General features: G+C 43.2%; 1 protein-coding gene across 1 annotated transcript in view; it reads left to right on the top strand.

The window, feature by feature from the left end:
- The first annotated feature begins 3,248 nt into the window (after window positions 1–3,248).
- The window catches only part of lsamp (limbic system associated membrane protein), a 152,116-nt gene continuing 130,071 nt past the window's right edge, over window positions 3,249–25,293 (top strand). Inside the window, exon 1 of the mRNA XM_056611470.1 lies at window positions 3,249–3,628. Within this exon, the coding sequence (XP_056467445.1) occupies window positions 3,474–3,628 (155 nt within the window). The 5' untranslated portion in view covers window positions 3,249–3,473. The remainder of the gene's footprint in view (window positions 3,629–25,293) is intronic.

Genomic DNA, 25,293 nt, shown 5'->3' with positions numbered 1-25,293 from the left:
CCCTGATGAGCAATTAAATCAATGCAGCCCCATATTTAAACAGCCTCACACAAACAACATGTCATAAAATATTCCTAATTAAAAACAAAAACAGCAGACAGTAAAGCATTGGTGTTGTTGTGCCCCAGGCTATAGCATGAAACATGGATCCGCCTTCTCCTCTCTGCTCTTCACTGCTTCATTCCAAGGAGTGACAGTGTACACCCCTCCCCATCATTACAGACCAATGCCTTTGTGGTCGGACTGAGAGATGTGTTCGTGAATATATTCGTTAGGTAACGAGCATGAAATCAGTCGGCATTCACTGCCGCTTTGGTGCATGCCTCATTATCCACTCCTTAACCCAGATGACCGTCACTTATTTTATAGTGGATGGCCATCTTCTCCATAACAACATGATAGTGTCGCTAATGCTGCCCATGCACATAAGTGTCTGGAGATCTTGGCACAAAACTGACAGGGATTTTGCGCCTGGAAAGAAACCCATTCTCCTTTTTGCGACGAGATAAGAGATTCCAGAAGAGGGCAAGAATATAGTTGTATATCGACTATGTTGTATTATTGTTTTTGACAGTTATTATGTCCTTTTCCATGTCAAACGCAGAGAAAAGATGTTGACAAGCAGGGAGAAGATGCTCTACTGCAGGCCTTCTCTGCTGGAGTATTCCTGTGCTTTACTGTGTGATGGGGAGACGAAGATTGTATAACCGGATGAAAAACAGGTTGAGCCTTTAACTGTTGTTTCTGATGGCAGTACTTTGTCTCATTATTCAATACAATAAAAGTGCTACTTTTGCATGTATTCCTGAATAAACAGAGACCGAGTAATTATGGCTTCGGTTGTTTTACCTAATTTTGCGAAGCGTACAATTTGTTTTTCGGATCCAATGAACCTTTGTTTGCCGAACGCTATTTCCGACTTGACAGTTGCATTAGGAGTTTTTTTCTGGTCTCATTATGGAGATCTGCAATGTCCAATAGTGAGGAAGTGTATGTGTATTGAAATCGAGTACCTTCTTTACAGCTCAGCAGGCTGAATCAGCAATTCTGTCTGAATCACAGTTCTCCAAAACAACTGTGGGTCTCCCACTAGCATGATAATAATCTTCTGTGTGTGTGTGTGTGTGTGTGTGTGTGTGTGTGTGTGTGTGTGTGTGTGTGTGTGTGTGTGTGTGTGTGTGCGCGTGCGCGTGCGCGCGTGTGTGTGTGTGTGTGTGTGTGTGTGTGTGTGTGTGTGTGTGTGTGTGTGTGTGTGTGTGTGTGTGTGTGTGTGTGTGTGTGTGTGTGTGTGTTAGCTCTCAAGTCCCAGGAAGGAGAAAGGGATCCCATGGCTTTTGTAAGGGATTGGTCAGAGTCACTCTCTCCAACCCCCTCCCCTCCCCCACCCTCCCCTCCTCTGAAACACCAAATAGGTTGCTATTACTCTCTCTCTCTCTTTCTCTCTCTCTATCTGTCCATCTCGCTCTCCCCCCTCTCTCGCTCTGACTCCCTCTGAAATCATAGAAGGCTTTTGATAAATTCTCCCTCGAAATGCTGTTAACAGGCAACAGAAAAGCGATTCCTGTGGAAATCGGTATGCAAGGGGGGGGGGGGCGACACTCACTGCTCCTGCAGGACCCGACACAACCCTTTTTAAGGTGGTCTTAATGCATCGCCTGGCTCATAAACCCTGAAATTGGACAGGAATTGCTGCAACTCTTTGCATTTCAGAGGCAAGTCACCAACCAGTGCTGGATACCAGGGAACAATGGCAGTAGATTTGCAGTTGCAACTAGATTGAGTCAATGCTTATTTCACTAATATTTGCTTGTGAACATCCCATAAATACCCATAATTCCTGTAAGTTCCCCCGCCGATTCCCCATGTGTTATTATGATGGTGTATAACTTTATGTAAATCCCTCGTGCTTGTGTGTTTGGCCAATGGCGCCGCGAGCACCCCCTGTAATGTCAGTCTGCAGCGTCTGGCCGGCTGCTTAAAATGTGCTGACACTGAAGATAAAGCTTAACCACGGTGCTTTTCTATTTCTCTCCCTCGCTCTGACATATCTTGTTTGTAAAGGGATTATTTCTTCCTTTGCTCCCGGGAACAATTATAACATATTTAATTCAGATTAAGGGATGTAGGCTATTGATATGCAAGTCTAACGCTTAATTTGCATTTCAGTTAAGATGATCTATAATGTGAATGGTGTGAACAATGGCAAACCGATGAATAGCAAGTGCATGTGCCAGTTTAAGGAAGACTTTAGCTGTTTGTATGAACAACAATATGAGTGAGAACCATCTCAGAGGAGATGCTGAAAGAGATACATTGTGAATTCCAATGATACGCATTAGTATTAATTTATTTCCCTGAATCTAATAAAATGCTAAATGTGTTGCCTTAATTGTCACTTTGCAATTCATTAAGCATGTCTCCGGATGAGCATTAGATTGGGGTTTATTTAGCTCATACCTGATTGGCAAGAAGTGAAGCTCATTCTGCATTTGCATTCCTCATCAAGTTAAAGTCACACACCTTACTTTTTTTTAAAAAAAACCTGCCTGCTTTGGCTAAAAAGGCAGTAATTATGTATGGAGCTATGGGTCTAGACGGAAACAGATTACGTCTGCTTAAGCTATTCATGGATTGGCTTCCCCGCATCTGGCCACCAGATTATGTTTGACCCACAGGATCAGCCCTTTTATTTTTTATTTTTTATCATTCGGTAGTAATTACAGTGGAAACGTGGATTGGGGGAAGCCAGACAACAACATTCAAGTATTCGGCCACACCTTCTGCGTTCTTCAATTAGTGCAGAATAGAATAGCACAGACGGGGGTCGATTAGAGTAGATTATGAATTTATACGTGACCCTGAACTTCTCTGAACTATAGGTTACTCGTTGTTGTTTTTTATGGTCCGAAGAGTTGTGTCTAACAAAATAGGACCTCAGGTGGTGCTGTTGTCCTGACAACGAGCACGCGAGCATCAAAGTATCGTGAAGAGGGCAGCAATGCGATTTGTGCTCGAGTGCTACATAATCTGAGAGAGAGAGAGAGAGAGAGAGAGAGAGAGAGAGAGAGAGAGAGAGAGAGAGAGAGAGAGAGAGAGAGAGAGAGAGAGAGAGAGAGAGAGAGAGAGAGAGAGAGAGAGAGAGAGAGAGAGAGAGAGGGAGGGAGGGAGGGAGGGAGGGAGGGAGGGAGGGAGGGAGGGAGGGAGAGAGAGAGCTGAATCCCCACCCTCTGAATCGCGCCTCTCCATCGTCGCAGCTGCTTTCGCCGCACTTACGCATCAGTGGACTACATAGAAACGTCGTAAACTACACGTTTGAAGTATTTTTCTTTCATCCTCGCGAGTATCAAGCTCGTTCCAGTGCGTCCGTCCCACGTGGGTCCACGCACCGCGCGTTTTCGAGTAGTTTGGACAACTCTATTTTCCTGTTGTTGGATCTATATAGCTCGCCAAGTTCGCTCCCCCCCCCCGCGAAAATGCAGGTCGGACGCAAGTCGTGCTTGAGGCAGTTGCAGGTTTCTTTTTTCAGACTCCTCTGTCTCATCCCAACAGGATTCCCCGTCCGGAGTGTGGATATGCAGCGAGCGACCGACAACATCACCATCCGCCAGGGCGACACAGCGGTGATAAGGTAAGAGCGAGTCCCAACTTTCCTCCGTTGCTTCGCAGCAGCAGCAGCAGCAGCCTCCTCCTGGGGGAGGTTGCTGACTGGACCACGGTGGTCTCATGGACGGATCTCCGTCCAAGTGTTTGCTTCTAGTCTAACGCATATATGCCGTATTTACACGAGTGAACCATAGACCAACTTCATCCATTTTCAACAAGAGGCGTTTTGGGGTTGATTCGTGTGCTCAAGCAGCAGAGTCGACCAGTAGCACGCACGTCTTTTAAAAAGTGATTGTAGATTCGAGTGTCGTGGATTTTCCTTATCCATTCACATGCATCTTGCCCTTTATTAAATTGCAAGTCGAAATGCGTCACACTGTGTGTGTGTGTGTGTGTGTGTGTGTGTGTGTGTGTGTGTGTGTGTGTGTGTGTGTGTGTGTGTGTGTGTGTGTGTGTGTGTGTGTGTGTGTGTGTGTGTGTGTGTGTGTGTGTGTGTGTCATAAGGAGGCTGAGGCTGAGAAGACTCGAGTATCTGGAGTATCTATGGAGCATCTATGCTACATCATGTCTCTGTCGAGACAGTTTTTTATTCTTAGATATAGCTTCGGACACACATTATTGAATTGCCTCCCGATACAAAGGAAAGCTGTCAAGTTAATCGCGTTGATGCGACGTGCGGATGACAGTGGTCACGTGACCCGGAGTTGCATGTGTTTTTGACAGGGCACGAGCGCGCAGAGCGGGTTTATAAGGAGGTTTGGTAAACAGGGAGCTTTGCCTCGTGCATCCTTCTTTTCTTACCCTGCCTAAAATAGGATCGGGAAAGTGTAAGTGAAAAATCCTAATAAACCCACAGACCTCGAGGATCTCCCTCGCCCTGGTTAATTTGTTTTCTCACTGCCTTGTGTGTATTTACAGAACCAAAATATTCGGAAGTAAAAGCAGTTATAATTAACAGGTTCAACTGTCAAGGCTCGCATACCATAATATTTTTAAAGCCCCCCCCCTCTCGCTCTATTTAACTCTCTTATCTTGTTATTTATATACTTTTTCTTTATGTTTATCTCTGTATCCTCTCTCTCAAACACACACACACACACACACACACACACACACACACACACACACACACACACACACACACACACACACACACACACACACACACACACACACACACACACACACACATAGAAAGAGAGACCGCCAAAATAAATCAAATGAATGGATTCCACCTTGTAAACAGGTCTCCTCTTACCCAATGGCGGCTGATCAAATTAGTTAAATAAGAATCAGTCACTGTTGAACTCTTCCATGAGCCCCAGCTCTTTGTCTCCAAATCACATTTGTTCTGCCTTTGCTACACTCATCCATGCATAGTACCTGTGGATCTGCCTATTTATGTGTCGATCAAGGTGTGATGGGAGGGCCTTGAAGGCACATAGTGTTTCTTTAAGTTGCTATCAGTGTTCAGTCCCGAGTCTCTCTCTCGTCAAACTGTCAAAGGTTTGCTTTCTAGCTGCACTGATCGGGTTCACAGTTCCTCGGTCACAGCAGGCATTGCCCCTTGTGGTTATTTCAAAGGAGTACAGCATTACAAAAATAAACACTTTTTACAGCCCGTCACCATCTAGCAAGTAGGATTGGGTGGAACAACAGACACAAGCACGCACATACAAAGACACATAGCCAATGACACGGGAAAACTTTGAAAGGAGGTGCAAGGCTGGTAATCCGTGGAGCGGGGGAAAGCGTATCTGGCTCCCTGAGAGAGGTTTCGTGAAGGCTGAGTGGATATTGGTGACCCACGGGTGTAATATAGCTCGTGGTGCTTCCGCGGGGCCCGGCAGCGGCAGCGGTGACATTCACCGCACCAGAGGGGAGGCAGAGCCGGCAGAATAGACGAACAGCGTGCGGTCGGGGCGCTGCTGCGACAGAACACAAAGCAGCAAGTCGCAGCGCCGCTGAATTGGGAAAGGACATTTATTTGTTTACCAGGGCCCAGAACAATGTCATGCTGAATAAATAAACAAAACTCTTTCAACCCCAGCTCACACGCGAAACTTTTTATCGACGGAGATTGTATTGATGGCATTTGATTTGGGCTTCTCGCAAAGGATGTGGATGATTGACGCGTTTTTGCCATGCATACGCAGGAGGAATATTGAGTGTCACGACTAAATAAGCAATTGCACAGCATTCATGTTTGCAATCATTAACGATTTTCCATCTTACTATGCTTCAAAACGGTCACTGTTGGATAATACAGGTCTGACTTACTCTCACACACACGCACACACACACATTGCACACATTTTAGAGTGAGGAACACTTAGCAATAAACTGTTCGAAGAGTTTACTGTAACATAGTAGGTAGTATGTTGGCAATGCTTATGGCAGTACTCCCCTTTAAGGCATTACAATCTAGACTTAGCTACACTTAACCCTTGACCCTCTTGCTTCACCGCACACTTAAGACAAAGTGGTCAATCCTCATCATGTCAAAGGCATAAAGACTGTCTGTCTCCACATTAAGAGGATTACATCACCAATTCAAAACAAGAACAGTTTCTTCAGCAAATAAAAAAATAAAGGTAGCTACGATTAGATTTAATTTTTCTCTTTGTTCATTTTTTATTAGTTTTGTATTTGCTTTTTATACATTGGTTTGTTATTGCAATAGTTTCTCTCTAACAGTATAGGAAGATGGACTGGGTATTCACCTTATATGGATACTGCACTGTGGTCCCCTTTAAAGGTGTATCGGGAAGGGAATTGGACCTCTTACACACCATTCCCCAGTGGGAAGCAAGAACATCAATCAAAGCACACTAAATGCTAAGTCTGTTGTTGGAATGTGTTTTCCGTTGATATTTTGCAGAGAATTGGATATTTCTGGTCATTGTCAACATTATAGGGATATAAAGGTTTCCTCATGTGGGTTAGTTTATGTCATTTTGTCCGTTTAGTTCACTTTTTAATGCCGTTTTTTTCCCTGTTGCCATGTACTTGGCCTCAAAGGCCAGTTTGCAGTGAAAGACTGCAAATTGAACAGCTTATTAAAGCAGTAATGACACAGGCTGTGTTATTACTGTCCTCCAGGTCAATTATCTACGCTGTGACAATATCCGCTTCTGTGCACGTTGGTTTTAAGGACGATCGGTCAGCATTGGTTTCTTCCCCGGAGGATCTGTCTCCCCAACAACATAAGGGTTGTGTGCCTTATAATTTGAGTCTTACTTTCAGGCATTTGTGTCTTGGAAGTTGGCTAGGAACTCCTTTATTACACAGCCACTGAAATGTGACTAATGAAAGATGCTATGCAATCTATATCGCCAAAGGAAGACAGATTTTTTGTTGTCCAAAATAAACATTTCCAACATTAATCATATAAATGTGTTGCTGGATGCATCTTTCCGAGTGATACAAACAAAGCTTCCCTTAAGTCTTGTTTAGATGTTCTGGTGGGAAAAAAAACACAACCTTTAATTGCTTTAAGCGTTATAATTGGCCTTCCCAAGCCAGAAAGACACAACATCCATACCATGATGCTGAGAGCCTCTTGGTTGCTACTCTTTTGTTATAGTACTATGTTTGAAAAACAGTGGTGCAGACTTGATGCTGTGAGTTTGACCACTGACCCGGAGGCCATTTGATGACTGCTCACTGTGCTGGAGAGTCGTCCTTCTTCTGCCTGCACTACAAATTAACCTGCCCCAGGATATCCCCTCAGCTGGCTCGCTACCTGCTGCACCCCCATACATGCTTGTCCCTGGTCACCTCTTCCTTCTACTACCGGTCGGCAAACATCAACACTGCTTCTGTGGCAGCACAGAGAGCTATGGGGGCTCTACACCTTGATCCACCCTGGACTGTCGCAGATTAATGGGCAGATGTGCCTCCTGTGCTAGAACACACCTGCTAATCCCTGTGCTCTAGTTACCCACAACTATGGCCACAAACATAACTACAGATGACACAGTTAGCTGGGATGCTCTCCATCTGAACCTGTCCTAGATTATTGGTAGCCTTACTGGCAGAACTTTTTGTTACTTTTGGTGGCCTGCTGGAAACTGGTGCTGAGACCTGTGCTCTAGATACCTGCCACTATAGCCTGCTGCTTGCTAGCATCGGGAATTTATGTACTTTTCACTTCCCTCCTTTCCTATAAGTTCAAATTCTGACCTTGTATTGAGAGTTTGAGTAAGAGTGTGAAAAAACTAAAACAATTCCTCAGAATACAGATTCATTTTAGCTCGAAGCAAAGTCGGCGCTGTGTGATACTGTAAATATATTTGGACAAATCCATATGACTGAATAGCTAAATAGCTTTAATTTGTCTAAATGTATTCGAACATACAATTGCAAAAAATGCTAGAAAAAAATTTAATTTGTAAAACATCTACCTACACTGGCTTAAACTTCTTCCTTTTCAAGGGAAAAACCTCCCCAAAATGAGAAAACCTCACTAGGCACTTCATTTTGAGAGCAAAAGCTATTGCAATGAAGTTTGCTCATTGAGATCTTAACAGAGTAAGATTTCATTTTCATTCATTTGAAATGATTAAATAGTGATTCATTGCATGAAAATAACTTGAATGCTAGTTGTACCTGGAATAACAATGCTGCGTTTTGATTAAAAAAGGCACGATATTCTCTTTGTATTCACCATGTAAACTCACGTATTTTTTCCCCTCGAGATTTAATTCAGACGATCCCTAACTTGCTGCATATTGTTCCAGGAGACATCATAAAACAATTAACGTAGCGATAAAGATCCATGTACCAACAGTCTTACCATCTAGTGTTTACTTTCACCACCATTCTCACGTTCATGGTTCTACTCTCTGCAATACCTCCCATGCTGGGTTCTCGATTTTCATCAGCTGCGGGAATAGGATCAATGTCTGCCTTTCTCGGTGGAGGGCGACTGCGCGTGATAATTTGGTATGCCCAGCCCCCTGGGGACGGCTGCTTTTCTGCCCTCGTGTTCCTTTCAGAGCCACCATGGGCATCGTTCTGTCTCAGCATCTCTTCATCTCTCATATTATCCAGGGTTTTTTTCCCCTCTCTTTCAGCCAGTCCAGCAGTGCATTCTTGACCTAATTTGGAGACCAAAGCATGTCCACAACTGGGTGAAAGATTGATTAAAACGGGACAATGATTAACGTGAAAAAAAATATCAACCAGAAGGACACCACAGAAAACCAAAACTGATGGATGGAATGATGGATAGGGGACACAGAGCAAAGCTGATAGGGCAGGAAAATTATCTCACCCTGATGGGTGGAATTTATGAAGAAGGACGTGGAGGGGCGGGGGATGGGGTGCTGGGGAACAGGGACACAGCATAAGTACAGCCTGCACCATAATCCCCTATACTTCAGCCCAGGCAGACGCAGGTTTTTCAAATCAATTCCATTTTTGCTCATCTTGCTGGGGCAGACTCGCTGAGTTTTGCCCGCCTGGTCATTATCTCCCCCTCTCTCATTGGGATTGGGTCAGACCAGGAGAGTTGCAAGGGAGGAACACGTGAGGGAAGCAAAGGGGCACAGATCCCAATGGGCAAACACACCCATCCGTGGCCATTTTCTAAACTTTCATACAATTATTTGGCAGAACTTGGAGTCCTCACAAGTTTCAAGGAGCTTGCGTGTGAGCGAAAGGCAGGATCTGAATAAAGTCCAGCAGAGTGTGACTTTTTTTGACAGCAGCTCAGTTCTTTCTTTTTCTTTCTGCACCAAGAGCAAAGATGCACCAGCAGACATAACCATCACCACCTGTTGTTTGATGTTTACTGTCCTTGTCGTTCAAGTTGACTTGAAATTTCAAAGCCTGTTTGGATTGCTGTGGCATGCGTTTTTATTATCAACATCTAGGCCAGGAACTACAGTAAAGAACTAAAGTAGTATTTAGCCATAAAAAAATATCCACTACATTTTCGTTTAACTACGCATTGTTTCGCAGAGCTAGACAACCTCTAAACACATATTTAACAATGTTATATTTCTGCCATGGATATATAATATAATTAATCGAACAGTATTTCTCTTGCTTTTAAAAGGCCACGAAAAAGAGTAAAATGCAGGTGTGCTTTCAAGCCTAGCGAGTCGCATTCGATTGAAAAAGCACATATGTGTGTGAATGGATTAATGTTGCTGTCAGCAGGCTTATCTTTGAGTAATCAACAACCTTGAGTATGTCCCTTAGAATAGCAGTTGGACATTTTTTCACTACACCAAACTAAGAAATAATAGAATGTGGTATAATTGCACACTTCAGCCACACACCACACATTCTTGCATGCATCTATTTTTAATACAATCTCTGACACTGCTTCCACTATACAGTGGAGCATATATTGTGCAGATTGTCTGCCATAAGTCACGTGAGATCCATACATTGGGTGGTAAATCTGGACGGAGACTTGTCTGGGGGTCAGAGTGCAACCACTTTGAAGCAGTTCCTGCAACCATTACTAATTCTGTGTAGAGTCAAAGCAGATTATGGGTATTAAGTAAAGTCCTCAAAGACTGTTTACCTCATGTCTTTGTAACCATCATCAACACCCACAGAAACCTGCTGACTGGACTATTGGCGCTGAAGTGGTGTCAAGCTGTGATGATAGTCATTATTGAACAGTAAAGACTGTGAAATGGCCATCCAAATTGGAGAGTGTTTTGGACCATAGTTCTTGGATGTGTCGGCCCATATGGTATGTACTTCAGGGCCACAATGACTTATAAGTCCCCAGCTACATATAACTACACTCTTGAGTTTTAGTATTAACCGTAGATTTCACAGAAAACACACATCGTTGCCCTCATGTTAGCTCAACCTGTTACAATTACAGTGCATCGTATTAATCTGTCAAGTATACATAAAACACAGCTCTTTTTCACATGGCAAACAGTGAATTAACAATTCTGTATATCTCTTGAATAATTACTATCACTAATGTGTGTGTACATTTAATACTAACTGCATTTATTAGATTGTGCCAAAATGGTACTTTCAGTTTCTAATTAATGGCCAAGGTAAGCTATTTGGCAGCAGAACCTTTTTTAAATATAGATTTCTAACCATAAACTCATGATGGTCATTGTATTTAAATGGTTGACATTAAACTGATCAATAACAAAGAGATCTTGTGATTAATAAGGACTTGTTATTGGCAATATGATGTTTACCAATACCGATTACTTAAGATGTGAAAGAACAAACACTGCTATTTCTTATTTTTTATTAATTGTTGCCAGACATTTCTTGGCTCATGCAAAGAACATTTTGTTATTTGTAACACAGCCTCAAATTTATTGCAAGACCGTTCCAAAATAAAGTAGTGTTGAGACCTTGAAATGAGCAATGATTTCCATATGTGGGATTCGATAATCCCAAATAAATATTGGCGGGTATGTTTGCTAAAGCAGTGTTATTTTAGATTGATTCTTCAATCTGCATGCACTACCATAAACCCTTCTACTATCATGCTACTTCTACTATTTATCATGCTTAAACCGCATCTACTACTTCTACTACTCTAGACTAATAACTGATCATAATACTAGGCCTAGGTTCAGACTATCACTTTATTATCACTTTAGTTTACTTTTATATCAACTATTATTATTTAAAATTTTGTTACGTAAAAAATGTATGCTATTATGTAAAAAGTTATGCTACGCTTAATCCATTCAGACTTTAAACCTATGAACTCTCTGCAAATCTTTTGCTCTTTTCGCTTCAACTATGAAACTTTGTTAAACATACGTAATTGTAAGCAATTTAACACTACAACACAAATGCATTTAAAGTTTGCAATGAATTTGTTATAATCCCAATCAAAGTAAAAAAGAAGAAGCAAATAGCCTAATTGTATAGCATGTTTTCAGCCATTACAACAGACTGTTTCTTGAAAGCATAATATATGCTGTCTATGAAACCAGCTAGTATCGTAGTACATTAATCGATTGTGAAACTACAGCAAAGGCTGTGAGCCTTATACCTGTTACCCCATCAACCAGCCATAAACACATTGTAATGTGCCCTGACCTGTGGCAGTCTGCGTCCAGAAAATGACTCTTTCTTAAATAATGATGAAAATCAATGGTTTATAAATTGTGTTGCCCTTTAGAAATGTATTACATGCGACATGAAAGAAACAAGAAACATATTTTTCTTGTTTAACCTGTAATGGTTTCAGCATTTTGGTGAATACATTACATTTGGACACATGATACTATCTGCTTACAAGCTCTTTGCTTTTAGTACAACAATATTCGATGAAGATCCGCATTTAAATAAAATATTTAAAGCAAACTTCACTGTGTTAGCACAACGTTTTTGGCATTTATTCTATTACACCGAAGGCTGGATAAGGGGTCATTAGTCTGGCCCGGCAGCAAAATGTGTTCCATCAGCACTATTTTCTAAGGACTCAATCATTAGACAACTCCTCTTGCAGTCACCTGATGGCGTGTGTCTCTGCAACACTCTGAGGCGTTGACTCTTGAGCACGACCACGAGCATCGTCTCTTGTTTACGTCAAATCTCGACAGGTGGGATACTGACTGCACATGCTCGCGCACATATCCACACGCACACATCCTCACATGTTTACGTGCGGATGCCAGGGAAGCCGAAGCGGGAGCTGTGCTGTAGCGGGGGTTAAAGGGATTAGAAACCTCTCCATGGTTATCCAATCGGCCGTGGCAGAATACACCAAAGAGGATTGGAGAACGCACTCCATTGACTGCAAAGCACAACCACCACAATCATCCCTTTCTCCCATACTTAAACGTTTGCATGTTAGGACTCTCCATCAGGCTCATCGGTTTACCTCGTAACAGTGCTGACGTAGTACACATTAAAGCTATAGAACCCTCTCCCTGCCAAAGCAGGGGTGTGTGTGTGTGGGTGTACGACACACGCCTGCATGGTCTGAATAGCAGCCACGCGTCGGCAGATATTCTCCCAGCCTCGATTAACTGTCACCCTGCATTTCACCCTGTATGTTTTGATTGTAATAATATGTTGACATCCGCTAATGGAAAGGACCTTTGAAACACTAAACATTTTATTCCTTTCCCCCTCCCATTCTTTTTTATTCATCGCTTCCTGCTTGGTAATGTCACACATGCTTCCCTAACACAAGCTGAGTATTCCTGCTGATGGTTCATGGGCTTCATGAATAGAATACACAGCTCTGTGTTGTTTTCTTGTCATGGAGAATAAGCCGCACGTTTCCTCCGTGTTCACATTACAGTATTCCGAGGAAGCCAGCAGGGGTTCCTGCTCCACTGTAGTGCTGTGTTTGTCCCCGACTTAGCAGTTCCAGCACGTTGAGGCCGGGGGTCTGTGCTGGTTCTACAGTGCATTTATTTTTTCCTTGCTGGGGATGGGGTGGGGATTGGGGGAGGGGGAGGATTAAGAGAAGGGCCTAGAAAAATGTTAGCACCGAACGCTGCACTGGGAGAATCATGTCGCACAGCAGTGTTACTGAAACCGATTTTGAGTGATGAAAAGTTGATGACGCAGCCCTACAAGTTTCCCTGGTACTCCTGCAGCTTTCTTTCCCCCATGATGCCTCCTGTCATGCATTTATCATAAGATGCTCCGGTATGGGGAACTTTTGTCCCCTTTTGTGTGTGCCAGAATTCTGATGAAACCTTGCGCCGGCCCTTGAATAATAAAGCTGCTTGTGCGCTGCTGTCACAACCACTACCACTGGCACCACCACCACCACCCTCAGTCCTCTCAGGACTCAGTCATGCCCGGAGCTCTCCCAATCTCCCCCCCCCCCCCCCCCTCCCCTACTCCGACCCCCTTCATCTCAACCCGCCACTGTTTTATTGTTAGAACCGGGCTGTTCTAGTTCATGGATGCGCATCTTGTTTGAAAGGGAAGAATAACATGACTGGATATGAGGAAATATGACGGGTTACAGCAGAGAAGGATGATGGCGATGGAAAGTATGAATCTCATTACCTGCTAGAGGGAGGAGGACCCGGCTGGTGCAAGTCCCAATAAATCATCCGTTTCAGCACACTTTAACGTTGAATCGTTTTAAAGGTGCCCATATATTGTATTGGGGAATGAGAAGATGATCATGTGGTTCATTTCCTTTTCAGCACTTTCATTTAGCCATACACCATTAGTATTGGGGAGGAGAGGGGGGCGTGGCAGGTGAAATATGTGGGTTGAAAATTGCAAAAATATGTAGATGCCACTGGTGAGTCTGGTCTTTTTTCATTTTGTCTAAGAGTATCGGCTCTCTTGTACCCCCCTGGCGTCTCATGTGGCGAAGACAGCAGTCCTAGTAGTCGAATCATTTAGGATTCTCAAAAAAAAAAAACACCAAACAAATAATGACAGACAATTTTTGGGCAGAAAAGCATACGCTGTGAATGACAGTAATTTCATAGCACGGCACTAACCCATAATAACAAATTCTGTGACTAAACACAACAGTTTCTCGACAGAGCTCAGGCAGTGTGATACGCATTCCTTCTCTGGATTCTGAAGAGGATCCATCCAGCGCTGGGAGAAAGAGCTATGGTACATACTGCTAGACCAACAGAGTGCTAGAGAGATATCCAACTAAAGCCATAACACACAGATAAGAATAAATAGCCCCTAGGGTAAAGGCACCCTTCTTTAGCATGTGTCCCTGCTAGCATAAACGTATGCTAATGAAAGATCGCCATGGTAGTAGAGTAGACTAAGTTTTGTCTTACTTCTGCCCAATGTTCCTGTTGTGTTCAGCAAAATTGTTTTAATGGATCGTCAGCCCTATATGTATCAGACACCGACACCCCTGTGTGTGTGTGTGTGTGTGTGTGTGTGTGTGTGTGTGTGTGTGTGTGTGTGTGTGTGTGTGTGTGTGTGTGTGTGTGTGTGTGTGTGTGTGTGTGTGTGTGTGTGTGTGTTTGTGTGTTTGTCGCCTATACCTCTTCAGTGATGTGCAACAGGGAGTGTTTACGGTGAGCGTGCGGCAGCATTATTTGACTAAGCACTTGTGTCGTTGTCAGTAACGGTTAAATGCTATAGAGAATCCCATTACCTATCGAGAACCGCTAACAATACAGGGGAGGATTATTTGATTTATGGAGCCAGAAAACAGCAGGGCTCTCCTAATAAATTGATGGTCCCCCCGGTGCCAACACGACACATCTGCCAGTAGATTTGGCTTGTTTACCGTTGTTTTTTTTCCTGTGTAAACAAAACTGCTTTCACAATGAGGTTTGCACGGTTACCCATTTTTCTTTACCAATACTTTCTCCAAGTTCGGACTCGTTCCTATCGGTCGTTCCTATCGGAGTCCCGATTCAATAGAATAATTATTATGTTTCTTCCTCGAATAACATGTAATATTTCAGCTAGTTTGTTTCCCTAACTCAATGGATAGTTACAACATGGCTGAATTGTTTGCCGTGTTACATTTTTGTAGGATCACTTTTACTAACATTCAAACGATGGGTTTAGCATTTTTGCGATATTTTTTACATATATATATATACATACATGTATATATGGTGTATATTAATACATAAATACGTATATATATATATATATATATATATATATATATATATATGTCTCTTTCAGAGTATGAGAGCTATGCACAAACTTACAGACCCACCGATACTCGATATTGCATTTAGGCCTCCCCCCCATTAAAACCCAATGTGGCGGGGTGGGGTAGAGAGGGTGATGCCCAGAGACCGGGGGGTGTAGGGCTGTGGGTGTGTGTAGGGAGGTAAAAGCAAAGAGTGTGAATAATGGGTGGGGTGAGGTTGGATGAGCGAGTGGTGTTATTGATAACTTGGTGGTGTAAATGTCACACCGCTGTCCCGCTTGTGCATTCTCCACACGGGGAAATTGCCATTTCCGATTTTCTTCACACTTCTCTGGGTGTCATGCATCCGTCCCAAACGTCACAGCACTGTCGTCGCTCCCCTCTTCTTCTCCGAGTGCCAAAGAAGAATTTCTAGTTTGTGTAAATACAGAGGACAATAACGTTTTATCTCTATTCTGACTTGTTTGGACTTGAACCATCATACCAGGCTTGTATGAATGTATTATCTAAAATGCTCCCTGCATTCGTCTGTGGTCATCTCCTGCCTTCTCCAACTTCTTCAATTAGAAGGAGTTCTTGTGTCTGGCTGAGTTTGTGTGCATGCTATGCGTAGGCTGAATCACAATCTTGTCAGGACAAATCAGATTGGCCAATACACACTGAAGATAAATTAAATCATTTTAAAATCACTGAAATTATCCCTCTCGATAATTGCAACAGAATGTTGCAGCAGGCGAAGAAATAAAATAATAAATAATAATAATAAATATAACTGCAAGCGGTGATTAACGGGGTCCGAGCAAAATAAAAAGTCAAGAACACACTAATGGAAGATATATAAATTTGACATATAATTTTGAAGGAAAGATGATGATGTTCCGCTTAATGCCATACTGTGCCTCGGCTTTCAGGTGACTGGGCTGCAGAGCAATGGTTGAATGTCATGTTCAGCATGTTCATAATTGTCTAATGGGGATTCGAACTCTCAAACTAAAGATCACCAGTACAAGGCATTATCCCATTGAGCCACTGACAAACCTGAAATGTATCCTCATTCACATGGTGAAAATGTCGATTGATAAGCACACAACATCCAGAAAACTCCAAGCAAACATTTCTCAAATGAATTAAGGGTTTTCTTAAAAGCAAATACCTGATAAATCTTTGAAATTCTGAGGAAATTAAACATTTGTTGTCAGGAACACTAACGGAGGAAATATTAATATGACAGAGTTCATTATGAAGGAAAAATGGTTAACGAAGAAGTTCCCCTTAATGCCATACTGTGTCTTGGCAGACCGATTCTTGGAAACTACTGAGCCGGAATGTTGATTGCCTGATGAATTTCAGTTGGTGTTCAATGTTGTGTTTCTTAAATGAGTGGCAATGACAGAATGTCATGTTCATAATGCTTTAACAAGGATTCAAACTCTCAACATAAGGATCAACAGTACACGGCATTATCCCTTTGAGCCACTGACATTCCTGAACTGCGTGAATCCTCATTCACATTGTGAAAATGTTGATTGATAAGCACACAGGACAGACCCGGCGCCAGACACAGATTTGCGGGGGGGCCTTGCATTGCACATTTTTTTAGGCCAGAAATGTAAAGTCATAGGTCGATTTAATCGCGGGGTTCTCCCCTGTGATATATATATATAAAAAAAAAGGAGCTGTGAATAGGCCTAGGCAATTATAACGTGAGAAGGAAAGAGCAGCAATCTTACCATGTCTGACTCACGTGAACAAAGTGCAGGGCTGTAGCGCAAGCGCAGGCTAAATATATCTGAGTGTAGTTTAAATGCACATCTAATAATAGGCTACTAAATAAAATTTAAGAAGGTACAGAATCATTCACCTCCTAGTATAGGCTAAACATTCTCTAGAGACTTTTTTATTATTGTTACCAGCAGGACACGAAACTCAGCTCATACCCAACGTGAGTCCATCCTGTCCAATTACGTTGTATCCTGTGCAATGACAAATAAAGGCTTCTTCTCCTAAGTTGTGTGTATCTAGGCTATTAGACTATAGCCTAATAATTACTGCATATTTTAATTTTCTACATCTCTCAGCTCTCTTACCCTCAATATAACACATAAGGTAGCCTATCTTCCACATGGAATTCGGGAAACGGAGATGCAAATATCTGTAGCACTTGTGTTGGACCAGTTAAAGCCACAGTTTCTAGATCCCTGCGTTGTGTAATAAGGAACAATCTGAACCAGAGATATGGCAAACTGTAAGCAACTTTATTTTGTTCAGTTTCCCTTTTAAAGTGAAAATGCGATGTGATCCATATTGCAGGAATATTTCACTGGGCGCATCCAACACCAGATGAAGCACTCATTCAGAACAGACAAAAAACAAGCCAACAATAGGCTAACCTATGATTTAAACAAATATCAAAGAAGTTTTAAATTCATTCATTTAGCCTATGACAAAAAATATTTTTGTAAAAAAAATATACATTTTTGTTTGTATTGAAATAACACACCCAGCAGAAACAACACACTCAACAACACTCCTTGCCCGATGTGTTGTATTTAGTGAACATAAAAGGCCCAGATCCCCCGGCTCGGACGCCTGTAATGACCTCGGCTGTGTAGGGTTAGCTGGCCCTTGGTGCCTAGTGCTAACGTCTGTAGCCCGGTTAGCTTCGGTGTGGTCAACCTCAGGTGACCGTGACTCCTCAGAACACTCCTGGCTTTCACCATGAATTTCACTGTCTATGACCCTCCCTGGTCCTTGATTAAAATAACGCTGTATATCCATATTTCTTTCAAACTAGTACAAATCTGAAATATATTATTATGAATAATTTATATTGGACAAATCCTTGTAGCCTGCAATCTTTTTTTTATTTTTTTTTGATTGGCGGGAGACTGACAGGCTCGTCCATCCATGGTGGGCCCAACTGACGGGCGTGCCAGGCCCCCTAAGGCACGCCCATGATGCCGGGCCTGACACAGGATCAAGAAAACTCCAAGCACACATTTCAAAAGATAATTAAGGGCTTTCTTAAAAGAGTACAGATCTGAAAAATTGCACTGTTAATGGTATCCACCTAGTGATAGCCGTATGGTAGTTATGCAATAACAAAATGTTCATATAGGCAAAATGGGTTGAGACTGTGGACGTTTGGCTTTTCTATGTTTTTTTATACAATAACAAAATGGTCATATAAGAAAAATGGGCTAACTGCTCCAACTTTATTGGCCAATATTTCTCAAATGGAACTCAGTAAAACAAATTCTGTTCAAGGATTTTTGTGAGGCTTGGTCTAAAGATTTTATGTGGCGATTTTGGTGAATTTCTGATTATTTTTGCAGCCTGTGAAGGATTTTATAAATGTGTCTGATTCTAGAGATCAATATTCAGAAAGAATTTTGAGTCCAGGTCAATCTGTTGAGGAGAAATAAGCCTAATTCATGATTTTTTACAATAGCGCCTCCTTTGGGTGCAGTACCACAAATTTGGGTTTATGGATAGAGAGGGGGTTATTGGTAACCATACCTGAGAATGTCAAGAGTTTTAGACTTGCGGTATAGGCTGCAGTTTGACTGCAGTTTGAAACAATAGAGGCCAAGCAGCTTTGCTGCTTGGACCCCTAATAATAATTATTCCGATTATTAATTTATCTGAATCGAGACAGAATCGTTCTAGAGAGAATCGCGTTGCATCGAGAATCGATTATTTTTCCCACCCCTACCCATGGTGCAATAGGCCGGGAAAAATATTGTGTGCACATGGTTGTATGTGTGTGTCCTTGTCCTTGGCTCTGTAACATCTAAACCACGCGGTAGAACCAGGACATGAATGCTTTGCTACAGTGAACCAGAGTGCAGAGTGCAGTCTGCGGAGACTCCACCAGCCTACCCAGCTTGAGTTCTATATATTTTATCATGGCTCCTTCTTCTTTTTGAACTTCACTAAAGAGTGAGTCATAATGTGTCATAATGTGTCAGACCCCCGTACAGCCACCACCGTGGTTGCTATGGGTATTCAGGAGCAAACCGTGCTCCTCGTCTCGTCATATTTCTACCCAAACCAAAACAAGAGTGACGTGGCCGCCCACCCCCAGGTGCATCATCCCGCCCCTTTCTTAAAAGCCCTGATTTTCACGGAGAGCCCCTGCCCCCTGTAATTACAATCAATCACCGAGGCACAGCCCCCTTACCAACCAGGCAGCCAGGTCTGCCCCCCCAACGCCCCGACGTTTAGCAGGGCAGGGCTCTGCCAATTATCGTCTGGTTTCCGGCCTGCGAAGACAAGCCAGGCCGCCCCGGTGGTGGTGTGGCAGCGGCAGCGGTCGACACGGAGGTGTGGGGCTAGCATAGCAAGCGATGGAACAACATCGGGGAGCAAACATGGAGCGGCTGCATGCATCACATCTCTCACACACGCAACCCCTGGGCTTACCGGGCCAATTCTGGCTGTCGGCGGACTGGTAATGACTACGCTGCTGTCAACTCATGTTACTGCGGCGGAGTGGACGGACGGTTGCCTGGTCAAACCAGGTGACTCTGGCGGGGAGACACCCGTGTCTCCGGGACGAGAGGAGGGAGAGATTCATGAAGCCTGGCCGTCGTGAAGTATGGGTGCATGATGCCGGTGTCTGTATTCACAGCATGCTCGCCACAGGCAGAACCTGGGACCACGGTTTTGGTCCCGGACAAGTTTCGCTCCTTGCTAGTCACGAATAAGAAGGGGCGGCCATGTTAATTATGAATCTACCCCCCATCTGCGCAGTATATATCTACCATTACATAACGACACATCACAAGATTCAGGTCGAGTTATCTCCTCTTATCTTGGGATGGAAACTGTGGCCCACTTCCATATAAATGATATCAAACGCGCTTCATCCTACATTTTGGTGAAGAACTTAATCCGAGGGGCCATCGTCATGGATATCACTTCTCTTTCAATTTGATTCTCGAGGCTCGCAGCTCTCCCGTTCAACCTACTTATGCCGTTTATTTTTTCCGTGATCGCGTTATTTAGTTGTTGCTTCCCGTGGGATCTTCCTGTGCCCCAGGGCAAGCTTTGTGCCAGATGCGCCGGCCCGGACGTGAATGTGCCTAATCGGACTAATCTCTCTCCGCACGCCCAATCACATGTACTGCATTTGTTCAGCAAGGCTTCATGTTGCCATGTGTGGGCGGAGGAGAATGCTGCGCCCACTCTCAATGATGCTAGTCACAGTTTGTCCAAATGATAGTGTGGCGTGATGCATAGTGAATCGCTCTTTCTTCCTCTGCGTGTGTGTGTGCTCGTGTGCGTATGTGTGTCTGTGTGCGTGCACGTGCATGTGGATGCAGATAAGGACGCACGCGTACACACACACCCGCACACACATACAAGCTATGTGTATTAGTGAACATACAGATGTCTGTAATGATGTATTGATATTTGGACGCATATGCAAAAGCATGAACACCTGCGTGTGTATTCTGGGGCTCAATAAAAGCAGACCTAAGGGATTTCTGCTTTTGGCGTGGGCCGTTTGTAAAAGTGACCAGTGGACGCCAATGGGCCCCAGCCGGGCTGGCTTCAGCCTGAGCAAATGCCATAAGTGACGTCTGCTGTTTTTCCCCTCAGCCAACGACCAGGCTGACTCTCACAGGGGAAATAATAGTGTCGCTTGTGAAGGGGCATTTCTCTTTCAATACTGTTTTATTAGCCAATAATTAAAAGATTTGATTTTCTTCAGCTCTTACAGTGTTTTCCTCAAATATTGTAGACTGATGCTAAGGGTGACTGTTTTAAGGTTTTAACGCGTAAAACCTTTCGGGAAGCTTTTATTGTGTCACTGTTTTTCCTCACTCTTGAGATGTGTGTATATGCATACCATGTATTAACTAAATGTGTCACTGAGGCATTGCTTTAAACGAGAGGGCAAACTAGTTCAGCATATCCAGATATTCACCTTATTCTCTCTTATTTACTCGCATTGTCTACCAATGTGATATTACTTGCAATATCATAGAGATTGTGATCCATTAACAACTTAAAAAATCATCTTAAATGATATTCCACCAAGTAACATCTCTATGAAGCTGCTTTTGAAATCATGGCTTCTGAATTGCCTTTAGAAGAGCCTAAATTCCGTTCCAAGAACACTTTATTCAAAATGAGGAAAATAATAAAGAAACTTTGAGGGATAATAACTTCATTGAATATCAACTTTTCTCCCTATCAGTCAATAAGTTGATGATTAATGCTGCTGTTATCTGGTAGTGGGTCTGCAACCACAGCTCAAGAATCTCTTAGTTCGGACTGGAGGTCCTAAGTGTACTGTTACACGCACACGCACACACAAACACAAACATCCTCCCTCTCTCTCTGTCACCCTCTCTCTCTCTCCATCTGTCGCTCTTTCTGTCTCTCTCTCTCTCTTGCTCTCTCTTACTAATATATGCATGTAAAGTTCAGTGTGAGTCCTACATTAAAGTGACCTAAATGTGCTGGGTAGTAGATACTATTGAACTAGGTTACTGCTAATCAACTCTATGGCCCAAAGCTGTGTGTGTGTGTATGTGTCTGTGAACTAGCTATGGGGAAGATTGATTGTGTGTATATCGGCTGGTTAATTTGGGGCGTGTGTCAGTGGCCGCAGGCTCTTCCTGTGTTTGCTGCTGTCTTAAATCACTGCTCCAGAAAAACTGTGCTGGATGTGTGGTTCAAGTAGGCAGAACAAAAAGCAGTAATAGTATCTCTGCTCCATGGAGCTGCTCTCTCTGTCTCTTGGTTGATTACAATATAAAGCATTTATCCCATAGAGTGCAGACAACTTGTCCTTTGCTGCATCCTGACACAAACACACACACACACACACACACACACACACACACACACACACACACACACACACACACACACACACACACACACACACACACACACACACACACACACACACACACACACACACACACACACACACACAGATCTGCACACACATGTACACACATGCACACAGATGAATAAAAGCACATTCAAAGGCGAGATGAGTAACTGCAAGTGACAGGCGAAAACCAGTGGCAGTGTAGAAATATATCATGGTGGGCCTGGTGTTTCTCTGACTGGGAAAACTCATTACTGATGGCCTAGATACTCACATTTACTCCAACCTCACTCTCTCCCTCTCTCTCTCCCCCCCCCATCCTTTATCTTTCGCCCTCTCTTTCTCCTCCCTCTTCCTTTCTATGTCTCTCCCTCCCACACAAAGGTGATATTCAACTACAAATTGTCACTGACATCAAATGTACAAAAGCAAATTCAACCGAACAAATGAACTGCTCACATGTCCACGATGCAGAGATGTGCCATGCTTTTCGTTTTTCCTGTCGTTGCTTCCCAGTCATATTTCTCCCACCACCTTTACCGTCCCTGTGGTATGAGCAGACTGGAGCACTTAAGCAGCTGGCCAGCCTTTCAGGACCCGTCTGATTGCTTTCCATGTGGTGTATCACTCCATTGTAATGAACTTTTTATTCATTTGGCTTTATGTTTAGACGTGTGTGTGTGTGTGTGTGTGTGTGTGTGTGTGTGTGTGTGTGTGTGTGTGTGTGTGTGTGTGTGTGTGTGTGTGTGTGTGTGTGTGTGTGTGTGTGTGTGTGTGTGTGTGTGTGTGTATGGTTATGTACAGTGGGAGGTTGAACAAGGAGACACACACCAGTACTAGTCAAAACCAACACAGTTTTCAAATCTCGGGTGTCTGCTAAGTCTCAGGGTGCTGCCCTTTATGTCCTCTCTCCCGCAGACATCCACTACGCTTTTCAGTGGCCTTAGGTCCCTTTTCTCTCTCTCTCTCTCTCTCTCTCTCTCTCTCTCTCTCTCTCTCTCTCTCTCTCTCTCTCTCTCTCTCTCTCTCTCTGTCTCTCTCTCTCCTCTCTCTGTTTCTCGCTCTGTCTTTCTCTCTCTCTGTCTTTCTCTCTCTCTGTCTTTCTCTCCTTGCCTGCCTATCTCTTTCCCTCCCCGTCCGACCTTCTCTTCCCTGTGTAACATCGGGATTGAAAGTATTGATTTATTTTATTTTTCCGGTCATGTTGTGCGCTCGTCTGGGCCGAGCTGCCAGCTCCACTGGGATCCCCTTAAAAGACCATCTTCATACAGAAGGGTTACAAGCAGGCGAGACATGTGCACGGAGGGAAAAGGGAGTGGGGGAAGATTGTGAACAAAGATGATGGGGCTCGTCAACCGTTCCTCCCGACACATTTCAACGCGTAGTTTTAACATCTTATTATCGTATTATTGACTGTCCTTGAAGGGAAACCAAACGTCAGAAGGGTGTGTTTTTGTTTGCTAACGCTAATTGATCCCACAATGCAACCCTGCCAGCTGCAGATGATAGTTTCTTTTCGATCGCAGAGCCGAGGTTGACTTGGAAATAAGTTTGTTGATGTTTGGAGATTCAATAAACTTCAAGTCCATACACTGTCCCTAGGTGGGCGGTGGTCATGAACACACAAATACAGATGTGGCACATCAATTCACATGCCATTCATCAATGTTATGTATTCACTTCATGCATTTAATTTATGTATTTCACGCAATTAATTTGTGAGGTTTATGCATTTGATTTATGCATTTCGAGCATTTTGCGTATGTTTCCATGCTGTTCATCCTAGGTGGCCTCCATTAGGTCCCTTGTCTGTCCTGATCAAGGTTGCTAGCTAGGCTGAAACCAGGAAAACAGACTAAAAGCGTGGTATTCCGCAGATTTGCTTACACCAGTATCTGATATCACCTTGAAACGGAACTATTCCCGCTGAACAGCTAAACACGCATACGTGCACACACAGAAGCACCCATGAAATAACAAACAGTAAGGACTATCTGGCTGCGTGTACATCTTTGTACTTAACATATGTATTAAGAGGAATAATAAATTGAATCATACATTATTGAACCAGTCCCCACTGTGTAAGTCAGAACCCCAACACAGTTGAACTGTCCTCTATTACTACAAACCTCCACAGTTAAATATGTAATATCTTTCCAACTCCGCCCTGTTAAGGGATGTGTGTTGAAGCGTATCCAAATGGCCTGTGCAGCATAACAAATTCAACCCTTCTCCAGACATATCTCCATATATAGAGAGATAGTAACTTTATTCCTCCCCGATGGGAAATTAATTATGTTAGCACACAGATTCAGTCAATCCAGAATTAGTTCAAAAGATCAATATTTGCAGCAGTCGTATAAGCAAATGTTCCCAAAACCATTTTTGCAAGTCGCCCAAGAAGGTCACTGGCGGCCCTCGCCGCCGGTGAAGCTGAGACGAACCAGCGAGCGCATCATGAATCCTGCTGCATGTTTAAGAGTGATGTGTTGACTCGAACTAACTCCAAATGAAAATATTGGACAGAAAGCAATAGCAACTGTGTATGAGGGGCCGCCTGGGACAGAATTCATACTCGGTCCTACACACACTATTATAATCTCACATATACACCACTATACTCATACACACACACTATTATACTCCTTTTACATGTATGTATGAGAGTGTATAGTCGTGTATGTGAGAGAGTATAGTAGTGTATGTGAGAGAGAATAGTAGTGTATGTGAGAGAGTATAGTAGTGTATGTGAGAGAGTATAGTAGTGTATGTGAGAGAGTATAGTTCTTTATGCAAGAGAATATAGTAGTGTGTGTGAGAGAGAATAGTATTGTGTGAGAGTATAGTAGTGTGTGAGAGAGTTTGACTGAAACAGAAGTGATTTTGATTTCGTTCAAAATACTGCGCTGTCATTTCACTCTTGAATCTCCAGCGATGTTGTTATGCTGCGTTCGCGCCCAATAATGATTTTGTCGCTTGGTCTCGTTGCCGCCTGAGTTTGAGAGAGGCTTCTTCTTGTGAACTCCAATTCATTCTCAACCATGGCCGGTCTCTACGTGTTGTGGAAGTACCAGAGACGCAAGAAAAACGACGCAGTCGTTTAGGATACATAATATCACCCGATCTATATAATATTCGAATCTAGAAACCTCCGGGAACTCTGGCGTGAGTCCAGGAGATCTATATACTCTCTCACACACAATACTATATTCTCTTGCATAAACATCTATACCCTATCACACACACTACTATTCTCTCT

The sequence above is a fragment of the Gadus chalcogrammus genome, chromosome 16 (assembly GCF_026213295.1).
Source record: "Gadus chalcogrammus isolate NIFS_2021 chromosome 16, NIFS_Gcha_1.0, whole genome shotgun sequence".
Lineage (NCBI taxonomy): Eukaryota > Metazoa > Chordata > Actinopteri > Gadiformes > Gadidae > Gadus > Gadus chalcogrammus.
This window is presented reverse-complemented; position numbering and strand designations above follow the sequence as displayed.